This window comes from Paroedura picta, chromosome 1 (assembly GCF_049243985.1).
Source record: "Paroedura picta isolate Pp20150507F chromosome 1, Ppicta_v3.0, whole genome shotgun sequence".
NCBI classification, from domain to species: domain Eukaryota; kingdom Metazoa; phylum Chordata; class Lepidosauria; order Squamata; family Gekkonidae; genus Paroedura; species Paroedura picta.
This window is the reverse complement of record NC_135369.1, coordinates 150,810,497-150,837,182: the sequence shown is the minus strand read 5'-3', so window position 1 is coordinate 150,837,182 and position 26,686 is coordinate 150,810,497. Positions and strand designations below refer to the sequence as shown.

The window sequence follows — 26,686 nt, the reverse complement described above, 5'->3', positions numbered from 1 at the left end:
TGCTGCCATTACATGTGGCTAACTTTCACCAGGCTATATCCACAGTTAACAAGAAATACTGTTTTAAGTCCAAACAGCAGAAAGATAGAGGGCCTCTACTTTAATAAAATGTTTTCAACTTACCTTTCACAAAGTGGCTTATGAGGACACACAGAGCAGATTTTTAAAAATCCCAATACATTATAAATAACAAAAATGGTTAAAAACCATGAGTAACAAAAACCGAATTACACTGGTCCCTGTATGTTTATTAGGATCCAATCTGATGATGAGTAAAGACCGTTCCTCAGAAAAGCTGTATTTTTGTTTCAGATTTCTATAGATAAGGGAAAAAAACTTTTGGGTAGATTTTAATAGTTGGCCTCCCAAGTTAAAACAGCAATTGTCGTTATTACTGTATGATGAAAATGGAACAGAGAGAGAGAGAGAGAGAGAGAGAGAGAGAGACTGTCTGAAGGATCCCAATGACTGAAAGAGGGATCATGTGGTCACCAAATCTTCATGACCTGTTGCGCCTTGGAACCCATTCTGACAGCTTGCTTCCATTTTAGCTCCCACCCAGTCATGTGTTGGTTGTCTGGCTCCATCCATTCTGTCTCATAAACAGGACTTTGTGTCCAGGGCTACAGGTGCTTTGTATAATCCTTTAAATGCTCTTAACTGTTGATACTTTATGAGTCATATGGCTTTCTCATTCCTTTTCATGTGTTCCGGACATGGCTGGAAATAGCAAGGGGTTGATGAGCTGGTGCTGGCTTCGCACCCCACTGCTACCTGTTCAGTGGTGTTTTGATGCAGGAGATGACATCTGGCCAGGGCATTTAGGCTAGTGGAACACTAGGGCTCATAAATAATAGCAGGTCAGATCAACCTCACACCAACACTGATATGAAAAGCTAGCTATCAAGTTGAAAGCAGAAGGTTTTGTCTAAACATATGGCTGTTCTTTGCTAAGTAAAAAGCCTAAGTGCATGCAGGGCCACAAGAAGAGTTATTATCCCTATTACTGATATTTCCCTTTGGCTTGGAATGGAAAAAGGAAGACTGGCTAATCAAACCCATAAGGGAATTGCGAATATATTGGCATCCTCTTGCCACACAATCTGTATCCTTTGCATTTCCCTTTTGTTCCTGATATTTTCACTCCGCTAATAGTCTGAACAAATCTTCTGGGAAAGACCGATACATTCACTTTACGTGGTCAAATGGTAAGTTCCTAAAGCACAGCATGTTGTACAGACTGAAAAGCTATTTAATGTTGGCTTGGACCTTATGGCGTTATTCCACCAGAACAGCAGCAACTCATCTGATAGGATGTTTTTGCCGTTTCTGGAGGATGGAAGGGTGAGTTTTGCAAAATCTCCCTTCTGCTGCTGACTCCCTATTTAGCCTCAAATTGTTTCTTTGACCTAGAGGAGTGTAACTGGGTCACTAAAGGTTGAAGGAGATACTAAGGGGACAGAAAAGTTGTTTGTTTATTTGTTCAATTTTTATACCGCCCCCCACTTTTCTAGTGCAACTCCACCTGCACTGCTTAAGACTGGGTCCTGCCAAGTTCAGATTGGATCCTACCAGCTTTCCAGCTCAGATTCCCTTGTTCCCCTTCACTGTATTGCTCATCCCATGTCACTTTTGTCCACATGGGTTTCACGATCCTCATTTCTGGTGGTCTCTCTCTTTTGCTGGTGGAAAAAGTGACAGAATGCACCATATTATTGTGGGAACTCTTAATAGACCATTTTACTGGGATTTCAAATCAACATGTGGTAGAAAAGTCCAGCTGAGATGAAGGAAATCAGAGTCAGCTACACTTGCCTAGTTCTGGGACTGAAACTTACATTTAGGTTCATGACACCCAAGAAAAGATGGTTCTAACGTTAAGCCAATTAATTGTCACAGATCAAGGGCAAACATCATCAAAATAACATTTTTCACCCTCTCTGTCACTTCAGAATACTCATTGCTGAAGTGTTAATGTTATTTTTTAAATTAAAATTATAATATATAACCAGATAAAAATTTCCGAAGTGCATTTAAAAAGATATCAGCTACTGAAAACACTGCATAGTTTATCATCAGCTTAGAAGCATCTCATTTCACATCTATATAAATGTACATCAAAATCATTACCAATACCCAACATTACTCTTGACCAATAAAATTATAACCAATACGTGTCCTGGTTGTTTTGGTAGGTGGTTAATTTCATTAAAGTATATAATTCTTGAGTATACCAGTCTTGAATTTTTGAGACAACTTTCTGCTTCCAATATATGGTGTAAACAAGTCTGGCAGCTGTAATCATATGTAGGGCAAGAATTGTCACAGAATTGTCATTTTCCATCAAAAATCATGGGTAAGTAATTTAGAAACGAGGTGCCATGTTCACAAGGAATTCCTGCTTCCAACCCAGTTGGCATTATTTGTACTACCTGGTCCCAAAAGGTAACAGCCCAATCGCATTACCACCACATATGAAAAAAAATGGCTTTTTCTTTGCTACATTGCCAGATCACTTAGTGCTTTCATTTTTGTTCAGTTTTGCTAACTGAAGCTTTAATGTTGAGTCCCAAGGCTGATGTCCAATTTCAATTTATGCCCAGTGCCTTAGAATGATCCTTGGTGGAGTTGTCATCCTTTTTGCTAGAGAAATTCCATGCACTAAGTGCAATCATCAACAGTTATAATACCTATGTATACTGTTATGAAATCTGATTTTGAAGGATGAAAATAATAAAGCAGTTATTCAAAACTAACCTTCAGATATCAAGGATTGGTGCTCTGCACAAATAATTTAGAAATTCTGAAAATAAAAAAGGACCTTCAGGGGCCCATTTACAAGACAGATTGCATTGGTATGTAATTTTAAGAATCATCAAATTAAATGTAATTTTGTTCTAGGATTTCTATTGAAACCAGTAATGAAAAGTCTATTAAAACAGATTGAAGCAAGTATTAGAAAGAGCAGAAAGAAGACCACTCAGAAGTGAAAATGGAAAGAGGTGGGCCTGTTTAAAGATGTACGTTGTACAGGTCTGTACGTCGAAGCTGCAATCCATGCAATTTGATGCCTTTGGAATTCAGATAATGTTAACACACATGATAAATGGGTCACTTTTTGTCTGCCATGCAACAGTGTGGTGCAGTGGTAAGAGTGCTGGACAGACCTGTGAAACCTAGTCTCAAACCCCCACTCTGCCATGGAAACTTGCTGGGTGATCTAGGGTCAATCATACCCTCTGAGCCTACCACCAGGTCTGTTATGGGGATAAGAGAGAGGAGAAGTGAACAATTTAAGTTGGTTTGCTTCCCCCTTTGAGAGAAAGACAGGGTGTAAAGTGAATAAATCGATATAACATGGTGTTTGTTAGTTTATGACAAAAAGCCAAAGTAATGAACACTCAACCTGCACCACTGTTCTTTTTGTAGGGCTGGTGCTATATTCCACAACGATATCTGCTTTCCAGACATCCAGATATCAACACTTGAGAGAGAAATGTAGAACAATCCCTAAATGTGAAAGTATCTGGAATTCAACTGAAAATGTTTGCAGCACTCCAGGTAACTGTGAAAAGCCATGTGTTTCTTTATTTGAGCACACATACATTCTTTGGGGGGGTATGGTCAGGCGGTTAGAATTAAAGACTGGTCAGCATTTAGCTGGAAGCACAGGTAGGAGGCTGTGGTAGCATTCTGAAGAAATGCATTTTCTCTATGAAAGTCTCAGTTGAGTATTTTAACAATTTTTTTCTCTGGGCACATGAGGCAGGGAGGGGGAAGTCAGTCCAATTGTTCAACTTCATACAGATGCTAATAGGTCTGGCCAGAAAGAATGGGTGGGTTAAGCTTTCCCTCTCGCTTCAAACAGGAGACAGAGATCTGGAGAACTTTAGATCAGACAGCCTCGAGGTATAATCTCTAGGAAGGAATTCCTGGAGATTCTCCAGGAAGTGGTTCTTTGATGCAGCTTGACCTGGTCAGTGGGTGGAGAAACTGGAATGATAAAACACCTGGCAGCTAGGGAGAGGTCTCTATGGCATAGCTTCCATCAGGAGGACAAAGCTCTCACCTGAGGTCAGAAGGAGACATTCACCATGTGCTCACCTGGAGAACTGGAGAAAGCTTGGTGTGGTGTTTAAGAGCAGTGGCCTCTAATCTGGAGAACCGGGTTTGACCCTCCACTCCTCCACATGCAGCTAGCTTGGTGACCTTGGGCCGTCAAAGTTATCCAAGCTCTCTCATCCTCACCTACCTCACAGGGTGTTATGGGGAGAGGAAGGGTAGGCCCTCTGTGAGACTCCTTCAGGTAGTAAAAGGTGGGATGCAAAATCCCAGTTCCTCTCTAATAGGAACTCTGTAACGTTTAGTTAAGGAGCCTGTCTTATATTTTAACATCTGATAGGGCAGTTATAATGAGAGGGCCAGAATGATTTGCATTTTTACCCGATTTCTTTTGGTTCCTTTGTTCAATCTGGTTGTGTGATAAAAGTATGCATGCAGACATTTTCTTTTTAATAAATACTTTATAGCTTTGGATGCTGGTAGTGGTTCTCTGTACTGCATAGACCTCCACTACCTCAGAAACGCTATTGTAATGTACAGCAGTACACCCAGCAGTAAATTTGTCCCCATGGTGGCTAGGTGCTAGGCAGTAGGATAAAGAGGTAAGGCCCCAGGTCTGGAAGGGGAGGTTGGGAGTCCTGACCCTGTCAGCAGGCTATTCAGACTGGTCAGTATTTAGCTGGAAGGCCAGGTGGGACTTTAAAAGGGATAAGAGGCTGCAGAAGCATTGGTAGAAATGACATGACAAACCAAGAAGAGCCCATCATAGGCAGATGAGATGCTGATAACTAAGCAGGTGTTTAAAATCTGCCCCCATAGCATCAGAAACCGATCGTTCGACTCACCTATGCTCTGTTGATTCAAGATTCAGCCCCCCTAAAGAATGGATACCCTGTTTGCTACTGTCACAAGGTTTTTTTCTGTGAAAATCACTCTTATCTGATCCAACTTTGAAGACAGGTTAAATGTGGACACACCCACAATCAGACTTATATCAGCAATTTGGGGTTGATCTCCTGAATGAGGCAGACAAGAAATTTGGAAGATTATCACCTGCCAACTGAATCACCATTCCTCTCAGCTGGTAAAGTGTTGTTGAGAGAAAATAATATTCGGTGACATCACACTTGAGAGTAAAATCTTCCTTCCTCCAATTTAAAAGCCTATTCCTCCAACACAAGAGATATGTTGAAGGGAGGGTTCTTCAGGCAGAGGAAAGCTGGGAGATACAGGTCATTGTCTTTAGCCAATATTATTAATTCCTTCTTCACAGAGAGAGTTTTTCCTTAGTCTCTAAAAAGGCTGTTATTACAGCAATTCTTAAAAAGCTTTCTTCACTGAAATGGGTTGTGGCCAATTATAAATCCTTTAATTATGTGTGTGTTTGTTTTTGTTTAGATAAGGCCACCATGCCAAACACTGTTAAGTATTGTTTCCATTCAGCCATTTCAGTCTGGCTTCGAACCTAGCTTGGAAGATTAAACAGCTTTAGTTGTTCTAAGGAAGGATTGGTGTTTAGAGGTGGACAATAGCAATTAATTTACGTTGATCAGCAGCATTTAACACTGTGGACTATTCTGCTGGGAGACATAAAAATGGTGGATTAATGTGGACAACACTCCATTGGATTCATTTTCTTAGGCCAGTTCAGCTGCACGGGTCCCAAATTGTGAAGTTTCTCAAGATCCATTATTTTGCCTATCTTCCAACATTGATATGATGTCAACTCAACTTTGGCGATAGGTTGTTACTGGTATGTAGAAGATAACAACTACTATATTAGCTTATCAGCATCCAGAAGTTGTTGCTGAGAACCTTGCATCATATTATGAAGCTGTGATCAAGTGACAGGTGGAGGGACCAGCCAGAATTGGATCTGGAAAAGACAGTGGTGATTCTGATTAGAAAGCTTCAAATTTTGGAAGCCGTTTATCTGCCAGTGATGGACAAGACAAGTTTGTAATTAGTGGATCATGTAAACTGTTTGAGTATAAAACTGCTTTTCACTTAGTTATTAAAAATAGTTGCAGTTTAGTGTAGGGTTGTCAAGAAAAGGTGTGTCAAGTCACACTCAAGTCTCCTTGGTATTGGAGTCAAGGAATAGAAGTCTTAGAAAATTTGGTAAGAGGTTGAAGACTAGTTCTCATTCCACTAATTCCAAAAAGAATAAGTGTAACTCCAAAGATGTGAAGAGTTATGAGGCATGAAAATAGTTGTGAAGTGCTATTCATGATGGGAAGGATTTGAAACAGTCTGAAAGAAAGGCATATAAATGGACTATGAATAAAGCTGAAAGGTAGCAGATGATGCTACATGTGAGTGATTCCATTCTAGAGACTGGAAACACATTAACTTTAAGGGGCTGTTATTCAAAACTGATGTGGGTTTTTATATTCCTACATAGTACAAATAAGTAACCCCTTTTTTTTTAGTCTCTGTAGATTTCCTCCTCCTTCATGCACTACTTGATTGTAAATACTCTGAATCCTAAATCCCAGTGAAATCTAAAGTGCTATTAGCATCACTCTAAAGGAAAATATGTTAGGAAACTTTTTCAGTGGAAATACATTTATAATTTAAATTCTGACCATTGTTAGAATTGTAGAGTCCCTAGAGGAGGTGATCAATATTTTGTTGGGAACTCCAATGTAAATGATTTGGGTAACTTGTCTGAAAAATATTGACACATGCTTAGTAAAAATATTCTATTTAGTCCATATAGGTTTGGCTAGGATATCTGGAGGCCATTGCAGGAATAGTACATTTCCACTCAAGATGAATATATTGGCTTTAGTAAACATTATGATATCATTTTAGTGGGGAAGAGACCTCTTTTCCATCAGGTAATGCTTTAGAGTATGGGAATTGGCAGTAATGATGAAACTAATGTATTATGTACACTTACAGGAAAGCTGTTTAGTCCAACGCTGTCTTGTAAACACTGGTCTTTATTTGTCATGTACTGACGCAAAATGTTTCATGATAATAGCCTGAATCCAAAGATTCTCTGCAGATCAGGTGGAGCCAATGACGCCCTTCCACTAAATGTTTTTTGCATGAAGACTTTCTCGAAAGAAGGGAATCTGCTGGAAGAAGTCTTTCTCTGCCAGAGGAAGACAGCAGGAAGCAGTCATGGGATGCAACCCATCATAAGGCTATAACATATATTTTCCTTGTTATAAATGAAAACAACAAAAGCAAATGAAAAGCAGAAAAGATGCCATTAGAATTAGACCCTGTGGTTCTGACCCCATGTGTTTCATAGCAAAGACATCTTCCCATAAGGTGCTGGGGCGCTGATAAATCGACACAGGGACTGTGAGTTGGAGCCACCAGAAGAACTCATGGAAGATATTGGTAGAGCCATTCATTCCCTGCCTTCCCCTAGCAGTCTGCTGTTTGTCCCAAAACTCCTTTCTGAGGAACAAGAGAACCTGAGATGAAAATGAACCACAGGACAAGGCACTCCAATGACTATAGAGAATCAAGTAAAATCATTTTCTGCTATCATTAATTGTAATAAAAGTTCCCAAATGGTGGGATAAGGAGACAGTTCGGAAGTTCAATGGGAAAGAAACATTGTCAGGGCTGCTGAAAGCCACCATGGACCCCTGGACAAAGATTCCATCTGAGACTTTCCATATGACTGTTATGCAAACTAAATACTGTAACAAAACAAATCACTTGGCTGGCTGCGGCCATGCATCATAACTTATAAAAAATGTCAGGTACTACCTGATGACATGCTGGGCCTCTGATTGGTCCTCAGTGGGAAGTGCCTCCCCTAATGAGGACCAGTCAGAGGCTCTTCCCTGCCACATCCATCACCTTCTCCTCTTCCTCCCACTTTGTCTGAAGAAGAAGAGCCAGCAAGTGGTATGCTGGAGGGCTTGGGGTGACCAGTTAGGTGCACGCCACTGCATTTTGCCATGCCACTCCCCAATCGCTCTGCCGCAGCTGTTCTGCCCTGCTCCGCAGAGACAAAAACAGAAGGCTGCAGGGTGAGCACCAAAAAGCTCCTGCATTCCAGGGCAGCCCAGCTGGCAAGCTGGCCCACCCATTCCAAGGCACAGCTGGGGGGCAGGGGGGCTCCTGTACCTTGGTTCAGGTGATGCTGCTCACTGGCTAGCCAACCCAACTCTGCACAAGCAATCATGGGAGCAGCTGACAGCTTCTTCCACAGCACGGCGGCTCAGCTGGCATGCTGCACCACCCGGGCCAAGGCACGAGATGGTGATAGAGGGAGCAGGAACAGTTCTGCAGAGCAAGGCGGCCTGGCGTGCCAACTTTATCACCAGCTGGTATCTCTGTGAGTGAATGGACATGAATGGTGAAATGGTCATGGCTCTCTATAGATTTTAAAGTGCACATGAAAAATAGTACATGACTAGACTCATAACCCTGAATCAAAGAGAGGGGGGGGGGTTCAGAGTGAGTGGTGAAGGGGCATCTCAGTAACTACTTTACTGTTAATACAAATCCATGGTAAATCCACAAACATAGTATGCATAGATTAGGAAACAGAAAGAACATTTCATTCCTTCTGGCTGAGTGAGTTCGTTTTCGGTGTACCTCTGCTCCACAATAAAAGGGACAACTGAACATATAAAAACACTACCCCGGCATAAATGAATTCCTGGCATTTTAGCCGAACAGCTGGATCAACACTATGAATAAATCTCACTATGCTCATAAAAGAAACATATTCCACTTAGTGCACGTCTTATGAACACAGCACATTAAAGCCTTGTGTGTTTTGTGTCTTAATTCATTATTGAATTCTGAATCCCTGTTGCTCTTTCTTCTGCCAACACCCTCTATCTGTTACATAAGAGCAGAAAGACAAAGCAAGTTTCTGATTCAGAACCATTTGGAGGAAAATCTTGTATAATTATACTGACTTTTTAATTTTTCCAAAGTTGCAAATATCCCATGTGAACCTACAACTCATTCTTTAATGTAAGTGGCCAGCTCTGATAGTCACTTTTCATAGAAGATTCAACCTTTTTTGAGTTTCCATCAAACCTTGTTGATATAAAACCTAAAAGCAGGGTTATCAGCAATACTCTCTGAAGACTTTTAATATGCAAATAGGATCAATGTTATTACTGACCCAAAGCTTGAAGCTTAGGAAAAAAGCAGCTAAGAGAGGATCTGATTGTTGTTTTCAAAATACAGCTAAGATTGGATTAAGTCAATTGGTATGGTTATCATACATCATAATAGAAGTTTACAAACAGATGTAAGAACTGAATGACATTAGCATTTGTGGTGAGATAGGAACCCAATGTCTCTATTAAGTCCTGGGGATTCCATTGTCCTGAGTGCTTAAATAACTTGTAACTCATCAGTCTCCCATTGTAGTCTGTTTCTGAAATTATTTTGCAATAAAACAGCAACTTTTAGGCATGCAGCAGCTGAGAATAAAGCTGTGGCTCTGAGTCCAACCTAGTTCCTATTGTTTGCACTTTCACTCTGGGTTACATAGGCAATCACTGGAGATGATGACTTGATGAGCACTTTGTGAAAGAGGAGTCTACCAAACTACAGCAAGATAATATTAAAGTGGCCAAATGGGAGGCTATTATAGGTGAAACATGCTGTATTAAAATCAGACCCAGAGGTGTAGCCATATTAGTTGCTTGTAGCTAAAAAATGCAACAGTCCTGTGGAACCTTAAAAATTATTACTCCATCCAGATAGGGCAGTAGGTGCATTGAATGATGCTGCAGTATGCTTAGTCTTGGAGGCATCACGGAGCTTGTTGTATAAAAATATTGGCTCTTTTTTGTATTCTGAATACGGGAGAGGGAAATGCTATAGCTAAGTGGTAGGACACAGATTTTGCATGCAGAAGGTCTGAGATTCAGTCTCCAGAATCTCCAGTTATATAACCAGGTAACAGAGCTAAGATCCTAGACAACTGCTGCCAGTCATTTGGGCAGTACTGAGTTTGGTGGATTGATGTGATGTAAGGAAACTTAATATGAACGATTTTTGTGGTTTTCTTTTAACTATCAAATCCAGGTAACGGCTGTGCAGTGAAGAAATCAGTTAACTGTAAGGTATTCATCGAGTTCTTGGTTACCACATTTCCAGAATTTGAAGACTGCAATTGCACAAAAGCTGGCTGCGATATCCAAATGCTGCTTGGGAAAACATGTTTCAGCAATCAAGGTAACTCATAGCTCCCACTCATGGTACAAGTTCCTGAACTGTAACAGTGACACTATGTGTTCCCCATCTCCCAAAACTAATGGACTTAAGAAGTTCATGAATGAAACAGGACTATCCATTTATACTGATCAGTCTCTAAAAGAGTCTCAGAAGAAGACAACCTTGAGTCTAAGGCAGGCAGGCAGGCAGGCAGGCAGGAAGGAAGGAAGGAAGGAAGGAAGACAAACTATGAACAAACACATGAATAAAATCCTAGCACTTAGTTAGTTTAGAAAGGCACAATTTAGTCACATGAACAAATACTCTGCCCAAGAGTATTTATAGCATATCACTTTCATGTTCAGTTTTTTTAACTGTGTCACTCACCTGCTACCTATATGTATAGACTGGTAATTTCCATTTCAATGTTGCTGAAAGAGTGTGCATGTGCATGAAAGCTTACACCTTTGTTGGTCTTAAAGGCACCACTTGGCTTGAACTTTGTTCCACTGCTTTAGACCAACATGGCTACCCACCTCATCGGATCACTTTTAGTTTCTTAGTCAAGAGTTTAGTGTGTCCATGCGTTTTGCCATTCTACTGGTTTCCTTTCCAATTAATTCCTTTTCACATCCTACCGGGATGAAATTCTAATGTCATCTGAATAAGTGATGGACTCTGTCTTGGAATACATGGTGTGAAGTCCATAAACAAGCATTTCTCACAGTTATCCAGAAACCTTTGCTTGCCATGTTAAACGAATAAAGGTATTGTTGCTGGAGCTGTTGCCTAGAGTGAATTTTTTCCACAAGGTTCCCTTGTCTCTTCACTGAATATTTGATAACTCATTCTTCATATTCTTTTTTACACTGGCTCACACAAGTCAACAGAGGAAATATGTTGCCATATGAAAAACTGGCGCAGGGGAGGGTACATCTCTGGATGCCATATAGTAACTAACCCGAGGCCCTCAGGGTTTCCACTAGCACACTGGTCAGGTGCATGCCCCAAACTCAGCCCCCCTTTTTTCAAAAACCCCATTTCATAGTAAGAATGTGAAACATGTTCTCCTTCATACCTTCAATCCTGCTTATTGTGTGGTCAACATGTTTTTTCCACAGGGCATCTTGAACCTTCATCTTCCCCGGATATTTCGATGACATTCCCAGAGCCCACAAAACTGAAAGAGGTTGCACAACTGGACCAATTGGGAAAGGACTGCATGATGGCAAAGGACATGTGCCAGAAAAATAATACCTGCTCCTTGCTGTATGAATGCTTCCAAAAGAGATGCAGAACAGAGGAATCCTCAAGCAACTGCCGAAGAGTGGGACACCGATGCCTCAAAGCCTGGCAGGGTCCAAAGAAAGCCTCTCGGGGAGGTTGTAAGTGTCCAGAACCAATGTGTGAAAAATGCACTGGCATATGGAAAAATATCTTTAATAACTCATATTTACACCAGTTGCCAGAATATCAAGTCTCGCCCCTTCATAAGAAAACCAGTGCAAATGAGAGACCTCAAAACTTCAATACAGGTAAATGGTCCACAGTTGTATATGCAACAGATTTCCATCCAAGGACCTCATCCCCCCCCCCCCAACCATTGTTCTTGGCCCCTAAAGTGTCTCAGCACAGCAATCTCATCATATGCTTGTAGAGACACCTATTCCATCACACTCTCACGTTTCAAGGGTCAGATGCCCCCAGAGACCTGTGGAATCAGGCCTGCTTTTTACTTCATTTTATGTGTTAATATACTTCAACTTAAAATTATACAATTTAAAAGGTTACAAATAACTGTGGGTCTTTCTAGATGTTGCTTTAATTCCATATATCTTGATTTCAAGAAAATGCTATCTGCATACTCACACTTGTTCAAGTAGCAAAGGAATCCAAGAGCTTGCCTATATATTACAATCAACATGAGTTGTTTCCTGCTTTAACATAAGGAGAAAGTTATTTTACTGTTGATGCACTGGTTTTATTTTGTTAGAGTCTTGTTATTAATTACTGACCTTTAACTGTCAATTTTATTCTTGTTTTGTGATGGATTTTATTCTTGCTATTGGTTACCTTGAACAGATTTTGGAGATTCAGAGCAGAAGTCCTTGAAATACATAATTTGACCTGTCTGCATATATTGTTCTCGTTGCAGATACAGATCACAGAAACATAGAAGCAGAGTGGAAGTCATCCAGTCTTTCTAATACTGGCAAGTGTCAATCCAAAGTTGTTCATTTTGAATATGGATTTCCATGCTGTGACACCAGACTGACAGCAATTAATATCCAGCAGTTCTGTCCTGTGCAAAAATCAGTCTAAGTAAACCCATGTTAAACCCAAACATTTAAAACTACATATGGGAGAGCATTGACCAATAATGCACGGGAGCGATAAGATGAGCTGGCACTTACATGGCAGCGGGGCAAATTCCCTCTGACATACAATGTCACTGTCAGCCCAGCCCCCTTCTTCGCTCTTGCCCGATTAAGGGACTTTGATGCCCTGTGGTAAGGGAATGCCCATTTTTCAGCATTCCCTTTTCTAATGTGGGTGCCATTGGCGTCTATGCTTAGTCAGTCCCATGCATACAGTGAATGTATGCTGGGACACAAAATGCCCTGTTCAACTCCATGGGTGGAAAAAACTTGCCCCCTGCTGCCACTGCGGTGAGGCGCGGTGGAATCTTTCTGCCCTGGAGTTGTGTCAATGCATGCACGACTCCAGGACAGACCATATGCGGCAGGAGAATTTTTCCTCTGTTAGTGCACAGGAAGTGGTGAGACACCACTAGAAATTGGTGGCAGCACAGCACGGCCACGGCTGTGCATAATTGGTCATTGTGGTACTGTAGATACGTATTGGTGCTTGAACCAACATGGCTGCAGAAGAAACCTGCAAGTGGACCAAATACTACCAACAGCTAGCATGTTGAAGTGGATAAAAGTGGTGGGTTTGAACCTGGGGAACTAGCTTTGATTCCCCACTCCTCCACATGCAGCCAGGGAGGTGACCTTCAGCCAATCATGGTTCCTTCAGAACTCTCTCAAGCCTACTTACCTCACTGGGTGCCTGTCATGGGGAGGGGAAGGGAAGAAAATTGGAAGCTGCTTTGAGATTTCTTATGTCCTTAAATTTGAAGAGTTCTAACATGGCAATATATTCTGTGTCTTGAGCTGCATGGAGGTTGTATATTTTTTTGGGTGCTCGTAGGATATATAGGTAATCTAAGTGAATCTTCCCCAACTCTATGCCTCCTCCACATATTTTTCTTAACCAAGGGCTCATTCTGCACATGTTGGATAATGCACTTTCAATGCACTTCAGTGTTCTGTACAAGAAAATCCAGTTGCAAAAGGACATTGAAAGTGCATTATTAAAAGTGGGAGGAATGAGTTGAGGTCTGTTGTGTGAAAATTTGGTGCAATATCTTTGAAGACCAACAACATTTTATTCGAAGTGTAAGTTTTTGTGTGCACAACACTTCTTCAGACACAATGAAATGGGAATTACAATTTCATGTTTTCTGAAGAAGTGTGCTGTGTACATGAAAGCTCATACCTTGAATAAAATTTTGTTGGTCTTAAAGTTGCCACTGGACTCAAACTTTGTTCTCTTGCTTCAGACCAACATGGCTTCTCATGAATCTTTGTACTAATCTTTGACACTAATGTAGTCTTGTGGAGCTTCTCATTAGAGAAATAGAACTTTTCATTAAAGAAAAGATCCACACAAAATAATGTAGATCATCAGCCTAAATTAAACAAATAAAGTTGTTCTTTAGATTTTAAATCAATGTGACATATGCTGTAAATGCATTCTCTCAGTACTCCAGATCATCTTTATTTTATTATAATTGAGGGTTTTATAAATTAATAAGGTAAAGGTATCCCCTGTCATGTCTGACCCTTGGGGTGACACCCTCTAGTGTTTTCATGGCAGAATACGGGGTGGTTTGCCAGTGCCTTCCCCAGTCATTACCGTTTACCCCCCAGCAAGCTGGGTACTCATTTTACCAACCTCAGAAGGATGGAAGGCTGAGTCAACCTTGAGCTGACTGCTGGGATTGAACTCCTAGCCTCATGGGCAGAGCTTTCAGACTGAATGTCTGCTGCCTTACCACTCTGTGCCACAAGAGGCTCTTATAAATTAATACCATGGTTAAATGTCTGGAGTGTGCTAGTCTGCAAAATATGACAAGAAATGTATTGCTGCTTATCAACTTTGACATCTTTGGAAATGTCATTTGATTTTTGGCAACATTTGATCATACTTCAAAATTTGGAAACTTCACATCAGGAGACCAAGCAGTCTAGGAGATCCCTGAAGCCCCTGTCCGCTTCCAGGCAGTGACCCAACACTAATCATCTGCCTCCGTCCCAATGAACTTGCCCAGTTGAGAAGCATCAAATGCTCCTTGAGGCCTCTGACCCCCTTCTTCCAGGTCAGCCCTACGCAGGAGCAAGTCAGGAGTCAGAAGCAGCATCTCTCCAGGCTGCCTTGGAAGCCATCCCCCGCTGCAATGGCATAGGTAAAGGGGGCTTCATACCTTCTCCTGTGCCACCCCTGCTGATCTGAAGCTGTTCTGGGGTCAAATGGCCTTGAGAAGTGTGCTGTCCATCCATATCCTGTTTAACAAATTATACTTTACCCCAGGACTAACTCTAGAGGAATGCCTCTTTCTGTTACTTGCCTGCACACCCTCATGAACTATGAAGGAATCATGGCTGTGTGCTTGCCAGTGGTTGCATGTCAGAAAACATGACATCTTGCTCTTCTTTTTCTGATTCCTTTCCTCTTCGTGATAAGTGGTTTTTTTGTTTCTTTTCCAGAATACCAACCGCAGCACTCCTGCCTCCACATCCAAGTGGAATGTGTGAGTGATGCGGTCTGTAACAGGCAGTTGTCTAACTACCTCCTCAAATGCCAAGCGACTGGAACGCCGAGCAGTGTGAGCCAGTGCAAAAAAGCACTAAGGACCTTCTACCAAAACATGCCTCTGAATGTGGCCCAGAAGTTGATATTTTGTGACTGTGAGGAGTTTGATGAGCCTTGTCTTCACTCCAAGAAACTGCTTCATGGGAAACCAAACACAAATGTAGTTCAAGTTCCTTCCTGTCTCAGCATGTTTCAAACATGCCGAGGGGACAGTCTCTGCTGGTAAGTAAAGCAACACATTTGTAGGTGTGCCATTAGTCCCGAAACCCACAAACAGAGCCCTGGACCATTGTAAGCATTTCCTTGGAAGTTCAAAATGCTCCTTTTGTCTGCAAAAACTTTACAAATAGTATGCAATGACCAAGAACCATTGGGTGCTTTTAGAAATGTTTTTTCTGTGGTTTATTTATTTATTGAAACATTTCTACTCTACCTTGTCCTCTGGTTCATGGTGGCTTTCATCGTCACCATCCTTAAAAGTGCACATTTAAATCTTTATGATACTTAGCTGTGGTACAAAAAAATCTCATGAGCTGAGCCAGTGGGGATCGCCCTGGAGGCTCAGGTCATGAGAATAGTAAAGCTGGTGTTTTTTTCCCCCTTTGGTATGCTAGTGCCCTGTCTGGCCCTGGAGCACCTAGCCACAGTGATCCATGCAATGGTCACCTCTAGACTGAATTATTGTAACTCGCTCTATGCAGGCCTGTCCTTGACTCTAATCTGGAAATTAGAGCAGATTCAAAATGCTGCTGCATGAGGCCTCACAGGGCACCACAGAGGACTCTGTAAGACCAATCCTGCAGCAGCTGTTTGCAGGAAACTTTTAACCTTTGCTTTGCCAGACCTTTTAGAAGGGTTGTGATTTATGCTCTCTAGTCACATCTAAGTTAAATGATTGCAATGTGCTTTACACTTTTAACTACTCTAAGTTTCAATGTCTGAAATAAAAAAACATTTTAAATTTATTATTTATTATTATTTGGATTTATGTGATCACTCCTCCCAGCAATATAGGATTGTAGCTCTGGATTGGGAAATTCCTGGAGATTTTGGGGGTGGTGCCTGGTAGGACCTGAGGGCAGGAGTAGAATGCCATAGAGTCTACCCTTTAAAACAGCCATTTTGTTTCCTCTGTAGCTTAGAAGCCAGTTGTAAGTCCAGAAAATCTCCAGACACCATCTAGTACCACCATGGCACTGTAAACCCAACAGGACTAGGTCAAACCAGGAAAGTGCTTTTGGGGAAAATGTCAGGCATAGGTTCAGAAATGTATAGAATGGACCCCCTGAAAGCTACCAAACACACAGGGAACTACCAAACCCACAGGGAACCTCACTCTGCTACCTGCTCCTCTACAACAGTGGTCCTCAACCTTTTCATCACCCAGGACTGGTCAACGCTTGACAATTTTACTGAGGCCCAGAGGGGGGTAGTCTTTTGCCAAGGGATGTCGCTGCCGCTTCCTGAGCCCCTGCTCCACTTGCTTTCCCGCCGGCACCACTGATCTCCCGCCATCCGCTGGGGGGTGCTGCCAGCAGCAGCTGCACAGTACCATGCCTTGGGGGAGCCCCAGCCATGGTGGCTGCTGGAGAGCACCAAAAGTGAGCGGATGGCAGAGTGGCAGGGCAGCCCCTGAGGCAGCAGCCAGGGAGGAGGATGAGGAAGAGCTGCGGCCAGGTACTGACTGATCTGTGGACCGGTACCAGTCACCAGACCGGGGGTTAGGGACCGCTGCTCTACAATATATCCAAGTTGGGGTGTGTGGACATCTCTGGTGTCCCAGTTACAGACCCCCACAAGCAAAGGTTTCCCCAGTGCTCTCTCTAGAAAAGACAGCTGCAAATTCGGGGCTCTGCGAAACTGCTCAGGAATAAGTCAGTGTCACTAAGCTCACAGGGAAACTTCACCTGGAACCCCCTCCCCCTGGGGGACACTGGAAGCAAGGCAAGCATTCCCCTATGTTCACAATCCCAACCCCCCACCCACCCCCAAATCTCCAAAGGGCCTGCTAACTGAGAACAATAGTGCTTATGCATTAATACAATTCTGTGTAGAGTTACAATACTATGTATCTGTCCAGAGGATTCTGCAATCAATGGCTTAGCATCCGGATATCTGAAAAACTGCCTTCTCCTATAATGTTCAGCTCACCAGTTAAGATCTTCATTGTTGGTCTCTGTGGCCCACTCCGTGTAAGTGAGGCAGTTGGTAACCAGAGACAGGGCTTCATTGGTGATGGCAGTCTATTCGTGGCATACCTTCCCTCTAGGGGCCCACCCAGCACCTAGCATGTTAGTCTTTAAGTGCCAGGTGGAAACATCTGTGTTCACTGGGCCTTTAAACTGAACTGGTACCCCTTCTTTTTGCAGTTGATTGAGGCCTATACTCCCCACCTGTTTGGGGGGGGGGAACCTTTTATGGCTCATATACATATCACTAAGACAAATTTACACTGCTGGTATTCTTTAATGAAGGAGTTGCTATGTGCAGATTGGGATGGTTTTATTGCTGGGGATTAGTTTTAATTTTATTAAATTGTTTTATGGCTTTAGTGATGTGTTGTTTCAAGTGTGCGTGTGTGCGTGTGTTTGCCAACTTGGGAAGGAAAGTGGCATGGGTACAGCTTGATCTTGTCAGATCTTAGAAGATAATCAGAGTCAGCCCTGGTTAGGACTTAGTTGGGAGACTGCAGGGGAAAGCAATGGCAAACAATCTGTAATCTGTAAAACACTGGAAGCGGTATAAATAATTGGTTAAGGCCTAAGTGGGAGGAGAAAGGGGAAGGGCCAGTCCAGAAGGTGCTGATTGGCCCCTCGCCCAGACTGACAAGAATTCCAGCCAGCCAGTCAGGTGAGGGACCAATCAGAAGGTGCACCAGGACAGACCAACCCACCCACCAAGCCCAGCCAGGAGATATCGCTGCCAGTCTGCTCCTGACCACCGCAGGGAGAGGAGGTCAGTAGGGCTGCCAAGGGGGATGAGAACAGAGGCTTGGACAGGCTGCGCCAGCCCTTTTCGCCCCAAGGCTGTCCTAACTGTCATGTCCAACTGCAAATGGCCTCAGAACCCTGACAGAGCTGGCAGGAGGCTGGTGAATGCACCCCCTCCCCCCTCCCTTCAGGCCTGCTGCGAAGGAGCCTCTGACAGGCTCTGACAGAGGCGTTTCCGAGAGCAACGCAGGGGAGCTTCAGGGCATGGGGGTGGACATTCCTTTTGAGGGGGGGATTTCTCCTTCTGCCAAATGGCTGACAGGGAGGCCACAGAAAAGCCCCTTCTCACTTAAAATACTGCTCTGGCTGGGGGTTAGACACAGCCAAGCCATGTGTCTTTCTTCCTTGAAACTCTCTGCAGATTTGAGGCCACTGCAGATCGTTATTCTGCAGACGATACTGGATGCTGTTGCAGAGGTTCTTTTGTCTCCTGTTTCATCTGCACAACAACCCTGTGCAGTAGGCCTCAAGTCTTTCAATTCAACAACAACCTGTGTGGTAGGCCTTAAATATTTCTTCTCTTCCACAACCCTGCCCAAAGTAGCCTTTTCTGCCTGGGGGGGAGGGGGCTGATCTTTATACTATGAAGATGAGCTGTAATTCCAGGAGCTCTCCAGGCCCCACCTGGAGGTTAACTACCCCTGGGTTGGAAATATTCCTGGAGTTTTAGAGGTGGGACTTCAAAATCATACAATGCCTCAGAGTCCAGCCTTTGAGGAGGCCGAAGGTACGCTTCTGGGCCCAGGGGGAAGGCCGTGCCACTGCCGGGGGGGGGGGAGGAAGCTTTCCCCTCAACCCTAAAAGCACACCTAGGACCCATTGTATTTACAAGTACAACAAGCTTGGTCCCTAGTAATAACAATAATAGTAATAATTTATATTTGTATGCCACTGGTCCCGGCCTCCCTCTGCTTCTCACGTACCTTGACAGCTCCTTTTCGGGGTTGCTATAGTCATCTGAAACCTGACAGCATTTTACGCACACCTTTGCCAGCTCAAACTGGTATCTAGAATGGCAATGTAGAAATGACCTAAATAAATACAGCTATTCTTCTCCCTTAAATTAGGGATTTGCTATCTATTGACTATTCTCTTAGCTTCTATGCTTGTATCTATCTGTTGCACTAACTAGGGGTAAGGAAAGTTCACTTAAAAGTAGAGTCACAACTCAGCCAGAATTTTAGTTCCCTTTTGCTCACAGTGGGAGAGTTAGGTTCTAAAAACCTGTTTGATAATCTAACCTTTCATTCTTTGCGGTATTTCCAGCAATCAGGAACAGCAGAGAAAACTGTCCTGTTTTATGTTTCTCCAGGGAGAAATACAAAGAGTTTATGTCCACATGTTTAGATGGCATCTCCCAATTGTGCCTGGAAAACAACGCCTGCATGGAATATTTGGACACAAAGGATTTGAAGTGCTCAGACAGTGCTGCGTGTAGAAAAGCGTATATCGGCATATGGGGAATCCTTCCTGCTATGGAGTGTGTTTGTGAAGCCAGATCACCTGCGGAACAACCTTTGTGCCAGCTGTTCTATCACACCCTCCAAAGCAACTCCTGCTTCAGTAAGTTTAACATAAGAACAGCTCTGTGACCAATGGTTCTATCTAGGCCAGCATTCGTTGTGAGGCCTACATGGAGTGGAACACATCCCAATCTAGTATAGCTGGGAAGGATGGGCTATAAATAGAAAAATAAATTAAATAAATAAACAGTGGTCAAAACCCAGGTACCATCAGGAGGTCCACCAGCTTTCCGCTTCCTCCGGCCCAAGTAACACAGGGGAGGAAGAATCCTTTGTGTCTTGAAATGCTGGCATGCTAACACGTTCTGTTTGCCCACAGATGTGGCCAGCCAGCCCCTTCCCCACTGTTCTGCTCAGCTGCCTGCCCTCCTGCCACCCACCACTTCTGTGCCTGCTCACTACAGAGGATGCAGGATAGATGCTCCGACTCTTTCCATTCTCCCCTGCAGTATTGTGACCTCAGTAGAGCTGGTGATAGCAGCAGCTGCTCCCCTAATGTCTATCTGCTTTGAGTCTCCTCATGTATCTGCTAGGCAGCCCTCAAAATGGCATTTGATGTGTGCTTCCAGTTTAGGGTTTTCCTGAAGCCCTCAATTTTTTTCTTTTAAAGATTTCCTCCCCCCGGCAAACCTGCAGGTTCCTCTGGGTTCATAAGCAGCTGTTCCTTCTCTCTATGTGGTCCTGATCCATGGAGTCAAGTATCGGAAGATGAGGTCATGTTGAGAATTAGATACATCAGTAATATTGCATCTAAGCACAGAGGTTTTGTTTAGCCATTATGGATAGTTCTTCCTGATAATTTCTTTGCATACCCTTTGCTTCTGGCCTTCACTACATCTTGTGGCAAGGCTATGATACTTTGTGTGGGGAAAAAATTATTTTTCCTGTCCAGAATCTATTGTCAATTGATTTCAGTATGCACCCTGAGTTCTGGTATTTTGTGAGAGAGAAAGTCCTCTATATCCATTATCCACTCTTAAATTAAAGAAAATCTGAAGACATACTCCTTATTTTAAAAATACAAACCAACTCCATGTTCATTATTGTTGTGCTTATTGTTGTCGACTCCCTTAGTTTACTAGTCCACCCAGTTTGTGAGCTAGAACTCTCAGGAAAGAGGTGGAGGGGAAGCTGTTGGAGCTGAGTGTCATAAATTGAGGAAACAGGCCTGCTTTCCCAGAGTTGGCCATGTGTAAATACAGGCTGATGATTGTACTCCTATGTCTTAACAGTTGCAAGCAAGTTGTGGATAGCAAGGGCATTTCCGCACATTTAAAAAATAGTGTTTTGCCAGCATAATGGCGCAGCGCTAAAAATAATCGCGCCTCTGGCCATTCCTCACCTTCTGCCTGACTTGTTTCCATCAGCCCCCTTTCACACTCCTTACACTCCACATGCCTGCTTGAAATGGTGGAAGAGAGCAACGCACTTTATACGCAACTCTTCTGCCTGTCAATCAAGCCAGGCAACCAATCACCTTTCTCAATCTTTTAAAGGGCCCACAATGCCTGCTAATTCTTTTTAATTAAAAAAATGCAATCCTTCTCTGTTGAAATACCTATGCTGTTGAAATACCTAGATGCATAGTGCTTGCTGAATGCCACCCGTTATGGACTCATGAGTCTTGATAGTGAAAGAAAATCTCGTTCCTGATTGTGGGAGGGGGGACTTTGAAGAAGCATGCTTTGTGCAACAACTTGGGGAGAAAATATTATTTGCTTTGCCTGCTTGCTTGAATGCCTATTCATTGCCCCAGGCAGTTTGCTTTAAAAACGTCTCTGGGAGAAGGGAGAGGGAGGCAGGTGTGAGGGTGGGACACTGGAGGTGGAGATAGGGCTTCTTTGCCTCCATACATTTCTTTAGCGTGTGGCCTACTGCAGTGGTCCCCAACCGGTCAACGCTTGACAATTTTACTGAGACCCGGGGGGGGGGGTAGTCTTTTGCTGAGGGACGTCACCGCTGCCACCTGAGCCCCTGCTCCACTTGCTTTCCTGCCAGCACCCCTGATTTCCCGCTGCCCGCAGCAGCTGCGCAGTGCTACACCAAGGGGGAGCCCCAGCCATGGTGACCGCTGGAGAGCACCAAAGGTGAGCTGGCAGCAGAGTGGAAGGGCAGCCCCTGAGACAGCAGTTGGGGAGGAGGATGAGGAGGAACCATGGCCCAGTACCAACTGATCCACGGACTGGTACCAGTCCCCGGACCAGGGGTTGGGGACCACTGGCCTACTGTTGTTCTCCTGTAGCTTGTGCTTTTTAGGTTGGGGAATCCACTTTATGTGATTCCCCAGCTAGCGCTTTCAAATGGAGGATGTAGCTAGCAGTTAGCTGCTTGGACGCTGGATGTTGGCAACATCATGCGAAATGCCAAAAATGTAGTGTCTTCACCAAGTATGCATTTCACTATATTTATGGCATGCAGAAAGGCCCCAAGTGTTCTTAGCATCACAACTCAGGGACATTCTGCACTTCTAAAAACTTAGCGTTCAGCAACCACAATTGCTTAATGCTATTAAAAAATGCACCCCTGCCATTTCTCACCTCTTCACACTCTCGGGTTCTTCTCCTGCTTTCCCACGCTTCCAGGCACTCCACACGGATGATTAAAATGGCTGCAGAGAGAGACTTGCAATACCAGCGAGTCTCCCCCTGCCTGTCAATCATGGCAGCCAGCCAATCAGCTTTCTTCTAGCTTTAAAGGGAAAGTGATTTTTTTCCCTAAGTAAAACTTCTCCATTGCTATGCCTATAATAATAAATGCATAGTACATAGTTTAGCCAGCCCATTTTGGAAGTTTGACACTTGAAGATGAACAGAAGTAATTTTTTTCCAGACTTTTTTTTGGGGGGGGGGGGCTTGAGAGGCATGCTTTGTGCACCAACTGGTGGGTGGGAATTTTTTTTTCTGCCTCTATGGACCAACACATATTTTTTGGTCCAGGCAGCTTGCTCAAAAAAAAAAAAAGCCCCATTCCAGGTAGAAGAGAAACGGAGGCGGGCATGAGGGCGGGCGCTGGAGACGGAGATCATGCTACTTCTAGCCACGTTATGCACTGCTCTCTTGCTGGTGGTTGCTGGTTGCTCTCCTCCCACACACGCAACAAAGCTGGGGGAATCCAGTTTTGTGGATTCCCCAGTTAGCGAGTTAAAATGGAGGATGTGGCTTCCAGATTGCTGCTGGGATGCTGGATGCAGATGACGTCGTTTGAAACGCCAAAAATATGGCATCTGCAGGGGGTAAGAGTCACACTTTATTGTCAGGGTGCAGAATGGCCCCCAGTATTCCCATTTGTCTAGAGATCTTCACTGACCTTTGACTTAAAAAAGAAGACTTTGAGTAGGCCAGTTGCCCAAAAAAATGACCTGTGCAGTCCTAAGCAGAGGTACACTTGAAACTGATGGTCTTAGAGGAATGTAACTGTGTTTAGGGCTGTCAAATTGTGGCAAAATCAGTGGAAGAAATGGACATGTGAAAGAAGGAATCATGGTAATATTGACAAACGTATTAAAGATAGTAATCCAATCACATCCCATTAGCACTTGCTATTTCCTTTAGGTCTGTAAACCTGCACAAACCATTTCCTGATTGAGAATTAAATTAACCCAATTGATAGGACAGGAACAAAAGCTGCTCTTCTTTGACCCTGTTATCGTATAACAACATTTTTTTTCTTCTGTTAAACCAATGGACAGCAGCTTAATCGACATTCTTATCCGACATTCCAGTCTAGTACGTTTTGGCCTTTTAATGACTGCTTAATTATTATTGACTGTTATGGCGATGTTTAGTCATTTCTTCTGTGATATTTTACCTGTAAGCCATTTGGGGAACTTTTCATGGTTAAGAAAAGAATTAATCCAATGAATAGAATTGTCAGCTTACAACTCTGTCTGTATTATCTCCTGTTTATAGGTCAAATAGCAGGCAGAAAGGCTGAGCACTATCCATTACTCACAGATCTACCTGAAACGAAACCTCCGGCTATACTCAAGGAGTCCTTATTTGTTGGTAGGCCTCATTTTTTAAAAAATGTTCCATGTACAATTAAGGTCACTTGTGTATTAAAGCAGTGGTCCCCAACCTGCGGGCCGCGGCCCGGCGCCGGGCCGCAAAGGCCATGGCGCCGGGCCGCGGCTCCCTCTCCCCGCCCCCCCCCCCCCCGCAGTAAAAAACTTCCCAGGCCGCAAGTAATGTAGCCTAACTGTTGGCAATATTGCCTGTTGATTCTAAAATGCCATTTCTATGGCAATTTCCGCACATCAGTAAAAATAGCACTATGCCAGCTGAATGGCGTAGCATTAAATCATATTGTACCTCCCAGCTCCTCCTCACCTTTTTGCTGTCTCGCCTTTGTCTACCTTCTTTTCACACATCTCACCCTCCACATCTGCTGCTGAAAATGGCAAAAGAGAACAATGCACCTTATAAGCTTTGCACTTTCGCCTGTCAATCAAGCCAGGCAACCAATCCCCTTTCTCCATGTTTTAAAGGTCCCGCAATGCCCACTAATTATTTTAGATCCATAGTGCTTGTTGAACACCACCCCTTATGGGATCATGAGTCCTTTGAATTTTTAAAAAATTAATCACTTTCCTGATTTTTTTTTTGGGGGGGGGACTTTTAGAGAGCCACTCTTTGTGTTTCAACTTTGGGGAAAAAATATTTTATTTCTGGCATAGCCCTCACGGTTGTTAGTTGCTCCTGTAAGCTAGCCATTATTAAAAAGAAATTTCCGTCCCCGGGAACAAGGGAGAGGGAGGCAGGTGTGAAGGAGGGATGAGGTAGGTGCCTTTAGTATTGCCTGCTGGTTGCGCTCCTGTAACTTACATCAAATAGGTTGGGGAATCCACTTTATGCGATTCCTCAACTCACACTTTAAAATGGAGGATGTAGCGAGCCAGTTACTGCCCAGATGCTGGATGTTGGTGACGTCCTATAGAGGAGCCAGAATATAACAACTACATTATGTAAACATTTCACTACATTTAACGGGGGCAGAAATGCCCTATATTTTCAGTTATTGTGCCTGATTTATCAGATGCATAATCTTTCAGTCATCTCCAGGGAAAGTCTAAAGGGTCTGTATTTGTAATGACATGTATTCACTCTGAACAATTTAAACTATTTATTTATGCTGAGGAATGCTTCCTCCTGGCCAGTTCATTGATTGTGCCTTTGTCAAATGAGGACATTTCATTTCAGGAGGCATTTAACTTCATTACCATCCAATTGATAGAAAGTTTAGTCAGGTCATGATGATATACGAGGCAGAATGTACAAGGCTGATGACTTTTACGTATTTGTGTATTTTGTCTGCTGCCTTGCAAAATGGGCAGCTCATATCTTTCCAAAATAAAACAAAACCATCTGGGTTGGATCTTACCTTTCAGCTAGGCTGAACCCTGTGACTCCCTTCCATCAAGTCTTCCTCCAACAGACAGAGGATTCCTTCCACAAAAACAACTTTTCTCTGTCAGAGGAAGTCTTTCTTCACCACAGTCATTCCCCATCAGAGGAAGTCTTTCTCCCCTGAAGGAAAACTTGGCAGAAGAAAGTCATCAGATCCAACCAATTGTGTACCCTTATTTATACCCACTGAATTCTTAAGACTGGGTTATAGCTCATCTGAACGTTTGCTGCATGTCCCCTTCTACTTTCATGTCAGCCCATATGTTTTAGTAAAAAAAAAAGAAGAGACATCCGCATGACTGTCTTTTCTCTATCCCCAATTTTTTTTTAAAATGTAAAAATTCATATACAGAGGAATTCCAAGCACACTAGACAGTTAATGGGAAAGGCAGAGGTATCATCTTAGTTGATGAAATCAGAATTGACTCTACAATGACAAAATTGGTAATAGTGACCTGTTGTTATACCATCCATTTCAAACAACATACTGTATCCAGAAGAGTTATAACTATGTTGTAATTGGTGTGAATTGTCGTCCAAATTGTTGGCATTGAGATGGTGTTCTTGGCTTCACAGTCTTTAATTAGTTCTAAAATGCCACTGTTTACAAGTGTGGAGGAAATGGAAATAGCTGCTGCTGGTGATGCCAAGAAACGCTAACAGCCATTTATCTAGCCCATGAATTCCAAGCTTTATGTAATAGCTAATGGCTTGTTTCAACCACTTGCTTATGCCAATTACTTCCTCATTAGCCTTCAGTCCCACATTAAGCACTGTGCCTGTAGTCAGAAATTCTCACGCTGGCTTGCTGATGGATCCCAGTGGAAAAATAATAACAGAATTCCTTCTCTCCATTTCAATCGCTCTTCCACACCTTCAGGGCTGATGAAACCATCCACAAATGCCTTAAAAGTAATCTGCTGATACAGGAGATCATCTGATTGTTTGGGTGCTATATGCTGGCATGGCCACTGCTGTTTTCTGGGAAATGTATCTATGTGACCCCTTGCAGTGCCAGGCATGATCAGGCCTGTGTTAAGGACTCGATTGCATTGGCATTGATGCTATCCTGGCATCGGAGGATTCAGAAGGGGGTCATTCTGCTTAGGGTAGCTCTATGAAGCATCCTTCCTTCTAAAATGAATGGAAAATGCAACTTGGTCTGTGTCATGCCATATTTGGAATTAGAGATAAACAGGGAACCAACGAGCACTAGGGTGCACACCTGCACTGTGGCCTTCCTGGGCTTCCTGGCAGAAGCTCCTGCCCATGCCTGGACTCTTGGGGCCCCGCCTCCAAACCTCAAGGAACATTCCTGACCCAGGGGTCACCAGCCTCCAGGCGTGGCCTGGGAATCTCCTGGAATTAGAGGTCATCTACAAACTATAGAGATCAGATCCCCAGGCAAAAATGGCTGTTTTGGAGGGGAGACTCAGCAATGACAACACATCTCCAGGTTCCTGGAAATGAAAGGGATTGCTTGGGGGGGGGGGACTCTGTGGCACTGTGACCCAGAGAGGTTGCAGGGTGCCAATCTTCAGCTGGGACCTGAGGATTTGCTGGACTTGCAGGACATTTCCAGGCAACAGAGATCAATTCCTCTGGAGACAAG

The 26,686-nt window shown here is 43.4% G+C and overlaps 1 protein-coding gene across 2 annotated transcripts in view; it reads left to right on the top strand.

The window, feature by feature from the left end:
* GFRAL (GDNF family receptor alpha like) overlaps nucleotides 1–26,686 on the top strand; it is a 33,251-nt gene that overhangs the window by 1,638 nt on the left and 4,927 nt on the right. Inside the window, exons 2-8 of one of the 2 annotated variants that reach the window (XM_077308706.1) lie at nucleotides 3,430–3,561; nucleotides 10,162–10,239; nucleotides 11,340–11,753; nucleotides 12,374–12,430; nucleotides 15,051–15,378; nucleotides 19,459–19,709; nucleotides 23,578–23,673. In XM_077308706.1, the coding sequence (XP_077164821.1) occupies nucleotides 3,430–3,561; nucleotides 10,162–10,239; nucleotides 11,340–11,753; nucleotides 12,374–12,430; nucleotides 15,051–15,378; nucleotides 19,459–19,709; nucleotides 23,578–23,673 (1,356 nt within the window). Of the gene's footprint in view, nucleotides 1–3,429; nucleotides 3,562–10,089; nucleotides 10,240–11,339; nucleotides 11,754–12,373; nucleotides 12,431–15,050; nucleotides 15,379–19,458; nucleotides 19,710–23,577; nucleotides 23,674–26,686 lie in introns of both variants that reach the window. The other variant, XM_077308705.1, reaches the window with a different exon arrangement.